The sequence below is a fragment of the Archocentrus centrarchus genome, chromosome 16 (assembly GCF_007364275.1).
Source record: "Archocentrus centrarchus isolate MPI-CPG fArcCen1 chromosome 16, fArcCen1, whole genome shotgun sequence".
NCBI classification, from domain to species: domain Eukaryota; kingdom Metazoa; phylum Chordata; class Actinopteri; order Cichliformes; family Cichlidae; genus Archocentrus; species Archocentrus centrarchus.
In genome coordinates, this window is record NC_044361.1 from 26,659,811 (window position 1) to 26,673,246 (window position 13,436).

At 40.3% G+C, this 13,436-nt stretch overlaps 1 protein-coding gene across 1 annotated transcript; it reads right to left on the reverse strand.

The window, feature by feature from the left end:
* Positions 1–257: 257 nt before the first annotated feature.
* LOC115794499 (complement C1r subcomponent-like) lies at positions 258–7,878 on the reverse strand. Its single transcript, XM_030750045.1, has 13 exons — positions 7,769–7,878; positions 7,187–7,400; positions 5,662–5,845; positions 5,433–5,573; positions 4,842–5,047; positions 4,584–4,731; positions 2,830–2,948; positions 2,641–2,719; positions 2,397–2,531; positions 1,692–1,766; positions 1,381–1,586; positions 1,074–1,288; positions 258–857 (listed from the first exon to the last, which is right to left on the reverse strand). The coding sequence occupies exons 1-13, from the start codon at positions 7,867–7,869 to the stop codon at positions 491–493; spliced, it is 2,190 nt and encodes a 729-aa protein (XP_030605905.1). The 5' UTR covers positions 7,870–7,878; the 3' UTR covers positions 258–490.
* Positions 7,879–13,436: the final 5,558 nt, after the last annotated feature.

Consider the following 13,436-nt stretch of genomic DNA (forward strand, 5'->3'; position numbering starts at 1 on the left):
TTTATGGTATTTTATGGTACTTGTTTTAAACGTTTTAATTTTTAATTTTCTTATGTTATTTATTGTTCTTAATGTTTTTATTTATTTATTTTTATTTTATTATTTTATTTATTTATTTATATATTTTTATTTTTATTTAGTATAGTCCTTGGGGTTACAGATCTTGTACAGCACTTTGGTCAACGTCGTTGTTTTAAATGTGCTTTATAAATAAACTTGACTTGACTTGACTTGACAAGAAAAAACACATGCAGATCTGCATTAATCCTGTTTATTACAACTTGGGGGAAAAGCCTTTGCAGGGATTTAAAGACAATTCTCTGACATACACTCAATTTTTGGCTGTTTGTCCAAATTTATAGCTTTTTTTAAAACAACACAGACAAAAAAATTACAATCATCATTCCAAGAAAAAGCTAAATTACTTCTAATTTTAATGTGGACATTTTTGTATTATATATTTACATCTTGTACTGAATTATTGTAACTTTTAGTTCTCCTGCATGGTCTTCTTGATCCAGTCCAGGTAGTTAACTACTCTGGTGTAGACTCCATATGTTCCCCGCCGTCCACACTCAACTCCCCAGCTGACAATCCCAGCAGCCCAGTGTCGCCCATTTTCAGTCAGAGTGAAGGGGCTTCCACTGTCACCTTGACAAGAGTCCTTTCCACCTTCAGGGATTCCAGCACAGAACATGTTATTTGTCAGGTCTGGGATGTTGCCGCTTGTTCTCTTCACTGAAGTGATTGAATTCCTGCATGTCTCCTGGTCCACCACTGGGAGAGGCACATATTTCAATTTATTTGTTAGGAGCCGCTTACTGCCATCGTCTGCAATGCCAAAGCCGGATACCAGCCTAAAAAGGAACAAAACACATTCATTGTGAACCCAGTGAAATTTTACTAACCTGCAAGCTAGAAGAAAATGGCTTGTTGACTTAAAGTGATTACCAAACACAAAGAACACTTAAATGCAACATCAGATTTTCAGCCATTTCAAAGACTAAAGTGGAAATGACATTAACTAGATTATGGAATCATTATGAAATTATGTCTGATAGTTGTTTGTTTACCCCATCACCCCAGTGTCATATGTAGCACCCTCTGCTGGCAAACACAACGGCATTACAGATGAGCTGAATGTGATTGTATCCTGCAGTTTGATCAAGGCAATGTCATTGTTGTAGTTCAAATTGTTGGGGTTGTTGTATTCAGGGTGAACATGGACTGATGTAGCATTCAAAGGAGAGTCTATCAGGGTATCTACATCATTGTGTCCCATGAAAATCTGCAAGCCAACATTATAAAAGGAAATAATTATAAAGGGAATCACAATGAGACAGTGATCATGGAAAGTGATGCCTACAGTTGACTGCTTACCTGTAAAATTACATGTGATACTGTTTGTCCCTTATTTACTACATTATGAGCTGCTGTCATAATCCAGCGTTCTCCAATCACCATGCCTCCTCCCCTAGCTCCATCTACACTCAGTAGCACCTGCCAGGGGATTGTATTCTCTGGAGCGTCTCTGCCTCCAATGATCCTCTGATACACATTGATATCATTTGTTGGCTGGCCACAGACTGAATTGGATAGAAACATATGCATATAAAGCACACATCAATTTACTGTTAAACAAAAAAAAAAAAAATCATCTCCATCGGGTTTTGCAGGATGAAAATATATACCTGGCAAGCAAACTGGCTGGACAATAATGTCATGGGTTGATCTCCATTTTCTGTCTGCTTCACAGGTGAAGTTAACTGAGGAGCCAAAGAAACAATGTGACTTTACCTTTATTTTATTTTATGTTTTATTACAACTTGGGGGAAAAGCCTTTGCAGGGATTTAAAGGGATTTATGTTAAGTTTAAATTCTCCCCTTGTTGTAGTGATGTAATGTGTTGTTGATGGTGTATCAGCACACAGTGTGTGAGCGTGGTTCATACAACGCGTCAAGTAGATGTCTGACCACAACTAATCGCTTTGATATTGATTTTTTTTCTTTCTACTGCTCTGAAGAAAACTGATAAAAACGAATAAAACACTATCTTTTAAAACCATCTACTTTTAGTAATCCAACTTTTCCACAGAACTAAATACTTATTTTCATTATTATTATTATTGTTACTATTATTTTATTTTATTAAATGTTTCCAGTCAAAAGAATCTTAGCATTTAAATCTTGTTTAAGTTTTATATCTTAACAGTATACTGTATATCATAATAGTTCAACTAAATGAAAACTGCACATTATAGTTCATGCAGCCTGGTAATCATGGGATACTAAAATGAATGCATCTCAAAGTTTCAAGAGTGTGCAAAAGTTAAGTAATGAATAGTAGGAATTAAAAACTGTACATAATATGTGCAATATATATATTAATATCTTACCATTTGCATTTCCAAAGAGATGGTAAAAGGGTTCATTGCAGCGATACTGAACAACAGAAAGATACTGATTCTGAAACCCAGACAGGAAGTTAAATCCTCCATTCAGTAAAGGTTCAGGTTCTCCACAGTCAATAACTGCACAGGAACAAAACAAGAATATAAAATTTGTTTGTGAACACAGAATGGCTGATGAAGACTTTGTTTAATTGAATTGTTGACTTTGAAATGCTCAAAGATAACCTACTGTGGCATTCTGGCAGTGGAAGGTGCCACTGCCCGTTGCTTTGGCAAATGGTGGAGAAACGCTCCACCTCTTGACCATTCTGACAGATAAAAGAGGGGCACAGATAACACGTTAACCAGTTCTACATTATGAACAATAACCAGTAAATAATTATTCTGTGACATTCTTCAAAATAAAGTTTAATCCAACCATCATCAACTTGTATCCTTGATCACAGCGTGCATAGATGTAGTCTCTGTAGAGATATTCACTCAATACAGGAGTAACCCTGCCTTTAACTATACTACCAGGGAATGGACACTTCACTCCTGGAAACACCAAGAACAAACAAGCATATATAAGCGTCTCAAAAAAAAAAAAAAAAAAAGATTAAAGGAACACTTCAAAAATACATCAGATCTCAATGGGGAAAAAATCATGCTGGATATTTATACTAATATGGACAGGATAATGTGTTAGAAATGAAAGGATGTCACAACGTTTGATGAAAATTAAAATGACCAATCTACTGAGGGCTCAATTCAAAGACACCCTGAAAAAAAAAAGGGAAAAAGGGGTTTGGCAGGCTAGTCCATTTTGACAAAATTTCATTGCAGCGACTCAAAATGGTACTCAGTGCTTGTATGCATGCCTGATAACACTGAAGCAACATTCAAGCATGCTCTTAATGAGACGATGAATGGCATCCTGGTGGATCTTCTCCCACATCTGGACCAGGGCATCACTGAGCTCCTGGACAGCCTGAGGTGCAACCTGGAGCTGTCAGATGGAGTTGTTCTGTTCAATTTAGGTCAGGCAAGCATGGGGACCAGTCAATGGTATCAATTCCTTCATTCTCCAGGAACTGCCTGCATGAGGCCAGGCATTGCCATACACCAGGAGGAACCCAGGACCCACTGCACCGGTGTGGGGGTCTGGTAATGGGTCCAAGGGTTTCATCTTGATACCTAATGGCAGTCAGAGTGCTGTTGCCTAGACTGCAGAGATATGTGCGTCCCTCCATGGATATGCATCCCCAGAGCATCACTGACCCACCACCAAACTGGTCATGCTGAATGCTGTTACAGGCAGCATAACATTCTCCCAATCTTCTCCATATCCTTTCACATCTGCTACATGTGCCCAGGGTGAACCTGCTCTCTTTTGTGAAAAGCACAGGGTGCCAGTGGTGGACCTGTCAATTCTGGTATTCTGTGGCAAATGCCAATCAGGCTCCATGGTGTCAGACAGTGAGCACAGGGCCTGCTAGAGGACACTGAACCCTCAGGTCATGCTAATGAAGTCTCTTTCTGATAGTTTGGTCAGAGACATTCACACCAGTGGCCTGCTGGGGGTCATTTTGTAGGGCTCTGGTAGTGCTCATCCTGTTCCTCCTTGCACATAAGATCAGATCCGGTGCTGATGGGTTAAGGACCTTCTACAGTCCTGTCCAGCTCTCCTAGAGTAACTGCCTGTCTCCAGGAATCTCCCCCATGCCCTTGAGACTGTGCTGGGAGACACAGCAAACATTGTGGCAATGGCACGTCTTGATGTGTCATCCTGAAGGAGTTGGTCTTCCTGTGCAACCTCTGTAGAGTCCAGGTATTGCCTCATGCTACCAGGAGTGACACTGACCCTTGCCAAAGGCTAAACTAGTGAAAAAACAATCAGAAAAGATGAGGTCAGTGGCCCCCACCTGTAAAACCATTCCTGTTGACTCATTGTTGCACCTCTAGTGCACCCGTTCTTAATTTCATTAACACCAACTCAACTGAAACTGATTAATAACCTCTTCAGCTACTTAACTGACCAGACCAATATCACAGAACTTTAATTGACTTGATGCTATACACTGATTTTAAACATTTTTTTTTTGAGCAGTATATTTTACACTGGGACTTAAACCCTGAAGGACAATTAAGAGAATCTTAATTCCTCAATAACTTGTTACTAGTCTCTCTCACTGTGTGTCCTGTAGTCCAGACTCCAGCCATTGCTCTGTCCTTCATGATCAATGTGGTACTCCAGCTTGACCAAGTTTGAGTTTGTGTCTATCAGGCCTGGGCTTGTTCTGCCGCATAGCTTCATGGGCTGTTGGTCTGAGACGGTCACCTTTTAAGGAAGGAGTAGTACACAGATTATTTGTTGTATGACAACTCAGAGGCACATTTATTTCCTGTGATTGGGATAAATCTAGGTAGGATAAAACTACTTGCCATTACCTGCAACCAGTGATGGAGACATTTTGGCCCCTCTGGGGTGTCCATGCTCTCAATGTGGAAGTTGTCAGTAAAGTTTAGAGAAATAGTGAAACCCTGCTCTACAGAAATAATATACTGACAGGACATGGCATGAGGTGGGTGATTAGGGTATCCTGGACTGAACAGATGCCCCTCTGGCTCATCAAATATACCACCGCCACAGGATACTGGGCATGGGGGAGATGGGAAAAAAATAAGAAAGCTTTATTCCTCAATGAAGACATTGAATTGTTTAAAACTTTGCCTTTGGTGATAATTAGGAGACTTGTAACACAGCTTTAAATCCAGCCTAAAAGAAAGAGCACAATAAATTTTGAGCATCATCCTAAACTGATTATAACCTATCAGAGCTATCTGATGACCCGGCTACCTCCAACAAACCCAGTCTCACCCTCTTCTCCTCTTATGTGTAATTCTATTGTTAATCTTAACCTTAATTCTTGAGATCCCATTTTTATGTATGTGCTTGTGAAACGGAGCTAAGTTCTCCCAGCAGACTCCACTTTGGTAGTTTGAGTGCACATTCATTGTAAGCATCTTCATTATACTCACACACACAGGTGTGCTGGTCTGAGCGAAGTTCATAACCATGATGACAGGAACAGAGATATGAACCAAGGGTGTTGAGGCAGATCTGAGAGCAGAGTGGACCAGAGCCATCTCCAGGCTGTGGTGCAGAACATTCATCTATGTCTAATAATGAGAAGTCATTAAGTTAGCGGGAGATAGTGCAGGAGGAAAAAAAGAAAGAAGGAAGTGCCAGAAGAAGAGGAGGAACTACCTATCGCCTGGTACTGAGCGGAAAAGCCTACATTCTGGTGGCGCTCTGGGTTGTTTTTGTCTGATTGAAATACGAGGGTGAGACTGTTGCCTGGAGACAAGATGAGCTGGTTGCCTGGGTGATACCCATCAGCAGAATTTTCATTGCCACAAAACTTGCCGAGGACCTTCTTTTTGTAGAAAACCTGAAGGGTCAAAGAAAGGATAAAATCGTACCATGGAAAATAATGTTATGAAAACATAAATTTGACCTTGGTGTTCAATTGTCTATAATGAGCACATGTAGAGCACAAGGCAAAAGCCAGAAGTTGAAGATTTACATTCAGTTCATGGTTTCTTCATTCATATGTCTAACATGGGAATTAGTCCAGGATAGTCACCACATGACAAGCTGTTTTCTACATGAGCTTGGTTTGTTAGGACCCCTTTAGCTGGTTATTATTTCACAGTAATTAAAATTTGGTGGTGTGGCTCTGTTCTGGGACCTGGAGAGCAGCAACGTGACCCCTTCACACAATAGAGAAGCCATCAATGACAATGGGCAATGACATTTGTTAAGTCAGAAATAGACTGAAATGGAGGAGGTGGGTTGTAAAGTGGCTTGCAGTTGGGCCAGAGCAGTCGATATAGTATACCCCATATGAGATTTGCCAGTATCAGCTGAGCTATCAGCTGCGATTGCTGGCTGTATAGGATCCATGCTATGTTAAATTATATTAAATCTGCATCAAACTGGACATAATGGTGCAGTGGCAAAACATCTGACAGCATTTTAAATTCTGTGCTCCATCATCCCGGCCGTCCTGTCTTTTTCTGATCTCTGTTGGACTGATCTCCCCTGACCTAGCTGTTAATGAACATTTTCCCACCTCTTATCAGAACTGTTAGCCGAGGAGGGGAGTTTGACTCAGCCTCACAGTAGCCCGACCCCCACCGCCCCGGCCTCCGCTGGCTCCATCCCTGCCCCTCCCTACCCTACTGCTCCCATGCTATATGCCTTATGTGCTTACTATGCACATACACAACCTTTTATGAGATAATTATGAGATAATTTTTTTCCCTCACCTGCCCTATTGTTTCACTTTGTTTCCCTCTTATCTCTTAAATGGCAGCGCCTGTAACGGCAGCAAGGCCACGGAACACTTATCTCCTATGTTTGTCGCTGTTGTTTGTATTCTTCTTGGATGGGTGTTCTGGAATATACTTTTCGTTGTATACTTGCGTACAATGACAATAAAGTTGAATCTAATCTAATCTAATCTAAAAACTGGGCTCCCCTTATTTAGTGATCTGAAACCTAGTAGATGGTTGTTGGTGCCTGTCATAGCAGAAGCCTTCAGACAAGCTATTGCTATCTGTTGCTTTTGTCTACCTCTGGTGGTTAAGCAGGTCAAGTTACGCAAGCTTGAATCAGATTGTTAAAAGTTGCTCTTGAATCATATTCATTTTTTTAACTTAAGCTCTACGGTAATACTCTGTTTGTTTTTTAGGGTAATTCTGTATATGTGTTGAAATATGGATCTGACTGTAAGTGAGTCGTAGTAGCAGTTTGCTGAAGCTTCGATGTCCAGGTGCGTGAAGGTGAGTCGAATCTGGTAGCCCTCAGGCACAGTGAGGTCCCACTGCTCCTGCAGGTTGGGAGGGTAAGGCTGAGGATACTCAGGGGAATGGACCTCCCCGTACATCTGTAGCTCTGAGTCCGGCAGTGGTGAGCAGTCACACAGGGACACGTACAGAAACCTGGAAGGGTGCGTGAAAAGAAAGAGTTTGATCTGTTTATCAGCCTGTGGTCATCTGATCTGCCGGTCCAAAGTTGATACAAACAGAGAAGAACAAACACAGAGGGACAATCCACACTGCTGTGGAAGCAACATATTAATATCAAGATTATATATAAATGGCATATCGACTGATTAATGATTCATTATTTCAAATTATAAAACAGTTCATCTGAAGTACAACATTACAGATTATCAATCTAAAACACTTGGAAGTATTTTTGCACTATTAGCAAGTACATGTTTGAAATTTTCTGATCAAAAGTGAAAAAACTGTGACAAAAATGATTTTAGCAGACAGATGAACCTCAGGATTTCTAACACACTTACCAGATGATACAAGAGGCCCATCGCACTTTCCAATTAAACGTATCCATGAGTGAACTCGTCCGCTGTTGTGGGAGCAAATGTCTCAGATTCAAGTAAAACATTAATGTCACAAAGCCTGTCGTTTCCAGTGTTTAGCAACTCACTGCGTTAATGCCAGGAATTGGTTGTTTGTCTTGGCAAACCCAAATAACTCTGAATTGCAGATAAACGAGAACATAATTAATTTTAAATAGAAAATGAGACGGATCTTGCAAATTATATAACTAATTAGACACGGGAACTCATGCAATTTTTAAAACCGTTATAATATGAAAACAACTAGCTGAGCTTCTACGTTTATTTCTAATCCAGCCAGAATCCCCATCCTACCACCAGAGGGAGCCATTTACTGTTTTTTTTCCCCCAGCATCACTAAACACGTCAAACGTTTAACTTGAGGCCGCGCAGACATGCTCAAACATTTGGATGCCAAAAAAGCAGGTAAAGCAGGTGATTTCAGGGAGGAATCAGATTTATTAAGTAATGTGTGGACGTGTTTGTTGCTTGTCATTCATTTTAGCACATGGTTTATTTTGGCCTTCAAATGTGGGCAAAGTGTAAGTTTCTAAAGGTGAACCGAAACAACCTCTTCCTCTCTTCTCTAACTTTAAATGTTTTGCAGTTCCCATAGATCTGATGTTCTGTTATTTGTTTTTTAACCTTGTTTCCTTAAATATTTGTTTAACCTTGTTAGTTTGGCAAACTGGAACTCTTTAAAAGTGTGCCAAAACGACCGATTCGGTTTGAGTGTAGAGGAGGCTGGCGCTGGCTGGGTCATGAGTAGATTCACATGCCGTTATTTTCCAGGCCACTAGAGTGCGCTGCCATTTAAAAACTAGTGCAATTAGTGCGTTAGGTTAATTGGTGATTCTAAATTGCCCATAGCTGTGAAGGTGAGTGTGAAAGGTTGTCTGTCTGTCTGTGTTAGCCCTGCGACAGGCTGGTGACCTGTACAGGGTGTACCCTGCCTGTCGCAGCCCTGAGCAGGATAAGCAGAAGGGGATGGATGGATGGATGGATGGATGGATGGATGGATATTGAAAGACTTGCCCCACATCCATTTATGCACTTTCAACTTATTTAATTTTGCTCTGTCAAAAAAAGTCTCTCCCACTAAATACATCCTAGAACTGTAATATATAGAGATATAGAAAATGTATTAATTTCAGATGCTAGAGAGAGGAGCTGTTAACTGTTGTAACTGATGCTAACTGGTCAACATTCATTTTACGCAGAGATCTGTTTTCCTTTGGTATGTTTACACTTTCAGTACAGATATGTTAACTGATTCATTTTACATACAGTATAATACCATACCATCTTTATTTATAAAAGCACTTTAAAAGAACCACTGCTGACACAAAGTGCTGTACACTGAAACATATAAAAAAGGAACTCTTTCAAGTTTAAAAACATATAATTTAATACTAGGTCTTTGGCTGTCCAATTTAAAATCACTGTCCAACTTCAAACCAAGATCAGTAATAGCAGGTTTAAAATAAACCTCCAAGGGTCCCAAATCAGCAGAGGAGGACTCACTGGGTCCCAACACCATCACTTCTGTTTTCCTTTCATTAAAATGTAAAAGGTTCAAGGCCAACCAAGCTTTGATATCATCTAGTAAATAAACATATTGAAGAAATAATAAATATAATTCTAATATAATGAGTGTGATTTAATGTTTTCCACCTAGTGGTGAGTTATACTATAAATTGTGCTTTTTTTTAAAAAAAAAAAAAAAATCAGGATTGATTATTATTATCATAAAATACAGAGGGATCAAGCTGATGAACCATGTCATTGAAGCTATGGGAAAAAGCTGAGCGGTCACGATCAGTGAGCAGCAGTTTGGCTTTATGCCAAGAAAGAGGACAGCAGATGCTATTTTTGCTTTGAGTATAGATGGAGAAGTATAGAGAAGGTCAGAAGGAGCTTCACCGTGTCTTTGTGGATCTAGATAAAGTATATGATAGAGTGCCAAGAGAGGAACTGTGGTACTAAATGAAGGAGTCAGGAGAGGCAGAGACATATGTGAGGGTGGTGCAGGATATTTATGAGACAGTGGTGAGATGTGAGGTAGTGAGTGATGAAATGAGGGGCCAGCTCTGAGCCCCTTCTTGTTTCCAGTGGTGATGCACAGGCTGACAGTTGAGGTCAGGCCGGAGTCTCTGTGGGCTCTGATGTTCACAGACGACACGCTCTCTGACTAGCTTTCCTCTCGGGCTTTCTGCCACAAAAGCCTGTTACCTGGATGTTTACTTCTCCTTTATATTATCTTCAGTTTTCTGTCCCAGTATAGTTAGATTTAGGAAGTAAAACCACTTGGCTGAATCTAGGACAAGATCATGAAACTGCTCAGAAGCATCTTCCAGAGCCTGTACGAAGATAACCAGAAAGGCATACTTACCCCATGTGCACTGCCTACAGCTGCAACTCCAGCTGCTGCTGTTGGAGGCCAAAGCAAAGCAACTGAACTCCCTTTGGTTTTAAAACACAAACACGTCCCTCTCACAGTTTCACTCAGTATCTTTGCCTCTTGCAATCATCCTATATGTAGAGGCTACTTTACAGTTTGATTCATGCACTGATCGTTATTATAAGTAGGAAAAAATACAGCTGAACACACACACACACACACAATAGGAAGTTAACAAGCTCAATTTGATTTTATTGTTAAAGTAATGTCACCACTAAGAGGGAGTAGAGCATCGCTACCCCTCATGAGGAAGTGACACTAGAGCTGTAATTTTTTTCTTAAACTGAAGTTTGTTTAACAAGTTTTATGTTTTTTTGTTTGATTGTTTGTTTTTGCATTTTAAAAGAGTTTATTGGACACAAATTTAATAAGAACTGCTTTTCTAAAGATTACATTCCTGTCAGAGTAACGTGTGATGCTATGATGTGCTGTTAACACTGAATGTTAGACACTGCAGTGCTGTTGATTTGGCTGGTGGTTTGTGGGTGTCTAAAAATAAGTGTGGCTCTTGCAGGCTGTTGATTTAAGGGCCGTGCTTTCAGGCGTTACGCGTTATTACAGTTTTTCTCAATTGTTTACACACATTTTCTGAAAGCATGCCTCATTATCTCAGAACTGTACACACAAATAAAAAAAAAACCCCCCACACACACACACAATGGGCAAAACCCTCGAATTCTCCTGCAAAATGAAACTCTACATTCAAAACAATGGTATGTCTTCTTAAAATTATAGTTTGTTCTCAGATGACACACACAAAACCATCATATGAATAGACATTATAAGAACCAGTTGAATACTGATGTGCTCAATGTAAAACACTATGATTAATGGAAAACACTTCGCCATTCATCATAGTGACTTAGGCCTTTTTGTTCAGTGTTACCCTTACTACAGACAGTACATACATAAGTGTGCTGTAAAATATTTGAGAATGTTGTTTTTATACTCAGAACACACAAATACACGGTAACAAATATATTTTATTTTCCCCACAAAAACAATGTACACATTGTACATCCCGACCAACACAAAGGTGAGCATACAGGGGTCTACATACAAAAAAGAAGAATTTACTGTATACACTTACAGTAAAAAAAAAAAAAACTATGCTGCATTCTCTCTTCTGTCTTGGACTGGCCACAGCACCTCATCCACATCACAAGCAATGTTTTCCCTGGCCAAGCAGTGGGGGAAATATCATCTAGCATGGCAAATCCAGCCGTGAAAAGCATCAACTGTTATATTGCCACATGCAACTTCCATAGCTTGGAGAAGGGATATACGCATTTGTGGATTTAGGTCATACACTTTCCATCTCCGGGCAGAAAAAAATTCCTTAAGAGGATTGAGGAATGGAGAATATGGAGGGAGATAAACAATTGAAAAGCGTGGGTGGGCAGTGAACCAGTCATGAACCAGAGCAGCCCGGTGGAAATTTACGTTGTCCCAATTGACAACGTCCCCGAGCTGCTTTTGGCCGTCTGTCTGATCTTGTGGAATGAGTTTGTTGTGTAGGGTGTCCAGGAATGTGATCAGATGGGCAGTGTTGTAGGGGCCAAGGGTAGCATGGTGATGGATGATGCTGTGTTGGGTAATTGCTGCGCACATTGTGATGCTGGCCAATGATATTCCTTCCTCTCCTTCATCTTCATTGATGAGGTTGAATCCAACCTCATCAAAGAAGATGAACTGGTGCTCCACTGCAGCCACCTCTAGCTCAAGGAAACACACATGACAATATCAGAAATAGACATAGAGTGTTCACTATTGTGAAGCACAATCGTTATGATTACAGCACTGAAATATGTATAATTCATACAGTGTTGAGAGGATGCATCACTTGTGGGATTGTACAGGGCTTACTTGCACATAGTTAAATCGCAATTCTTTGACTCTGCTTCATCCTCAGACTATTTCTGCGCAAGACACGGTCCAGTGTTGATGAGCTTACCTGATCAATATTTTGAAATATCTCATTGTTCTCTCTTATTCTTCTTTGTATTTGCTGTAATGTTATGGTGTTATTTTCTAGGACCGTGTTCATGATTTCAGTTTCAGCTGGTAATCTTTCAGTTCTGCAATACAGATAGTAAAATACTGTAAATACTGTTTAGGAATACAAAGTAGGAATACATTTCCCAAATACTTGGAACATACTTTATTTTTACAGTCTTACAGAACAGTCCACAGGCAATGCTGTACTACTGTACTCATTGAGTACTGTACTGATACGCAATACTGCAGTTTTCGAGTGAGGGTAGATTTCTTACCTATTCTCATTTCAGAAAGTCTGGATGATGGATGCTACAGTGTACCTGCTCAAATTTGGCTGTACTCTTTGCCCAGCTTCCCTCATTGTTAGACCGTGGTTGAGCACATGGTCAACCAAAGTGGCTCGGACCTCATCAGAGATTACGGACCTCGTCCTCGTCCTTACTCTCACTCCTCTGGCTCTGCCTCTGTTTTCAATGTTGGCATCCATTGCTCCAAAAGAGAAGAGCTCACCTGTTGCCCTTTTATGCTAAAGCTCTGATTGCTAATTGTAAGACAGTGTGACAGGTGTTTGCCCGTGTGATGAGTCAGTGTGCATAGTAGGGCAACTAACTTAGAATTTTGAATGACAGTGTGTTCCTTGTGAAAACAAGAGATTTTCTTCATGAAAATTGTGCCAAATGCAGAAAATTGTGTGTCGTGTTTTGAAAAAAGTGTGTTTTAGAACTGCTATTTCAGTGTAAAGCAGGAATTGTGCTTGTAGTTTAGCAGAATCGGTTCAGGGGGTTGGTGCATGAGTTACATGTTGTGGTCATTGTGTCTCAAGTGCCAGTATTTGTGTGTAAACAATTGAGAAAAACTGTAAGTTGCACACGAACCATATCAGAACAATGCACCAGTTCTTATGGAATGTGTCTGTTCATTGTAACAACAGGCAGCGCTGTCGACGAACAAGATTAGAAATGACTACATCAGAGGGAGAGCCCAGGTCGAGTGTTTTGGAGATAAAGTTAGAGAAGCGAGGCTGAGATGGTTTGGACATGTGCAGAGGAGGGATAGTGGATATACTGAAGAAAGGATGCTGAATATGGAGCTGCCAGACAGGAGGAAAAGAGGAAGATCTCAAAGGAGGTTTGTGGATGTGGTGAAGGATGTGCA

Coding starts and splice junctions, on each gene's coding strand:
- LOC115794499 (XM_030750045.1), bottom strand. CDS start 7,869: ATGTTTTACTTGAATCTGAGACATTTGCTCCCACAACAGCGGACGAGT. Junction 5,846..7,186: donor GCTACTACGACTCACTTACA/GTCAGATCCATA, acceptor TTGACCCTTCAG/GTTTTCTACAAAAAGAAGGT. Junction 2,949..4,583: donor TCTGGACTACAGGACACACA/GTGAGAGAGACT, acceptor TGGTGTTTCCAG/GAGTGAAGTGTCCATTCCCT.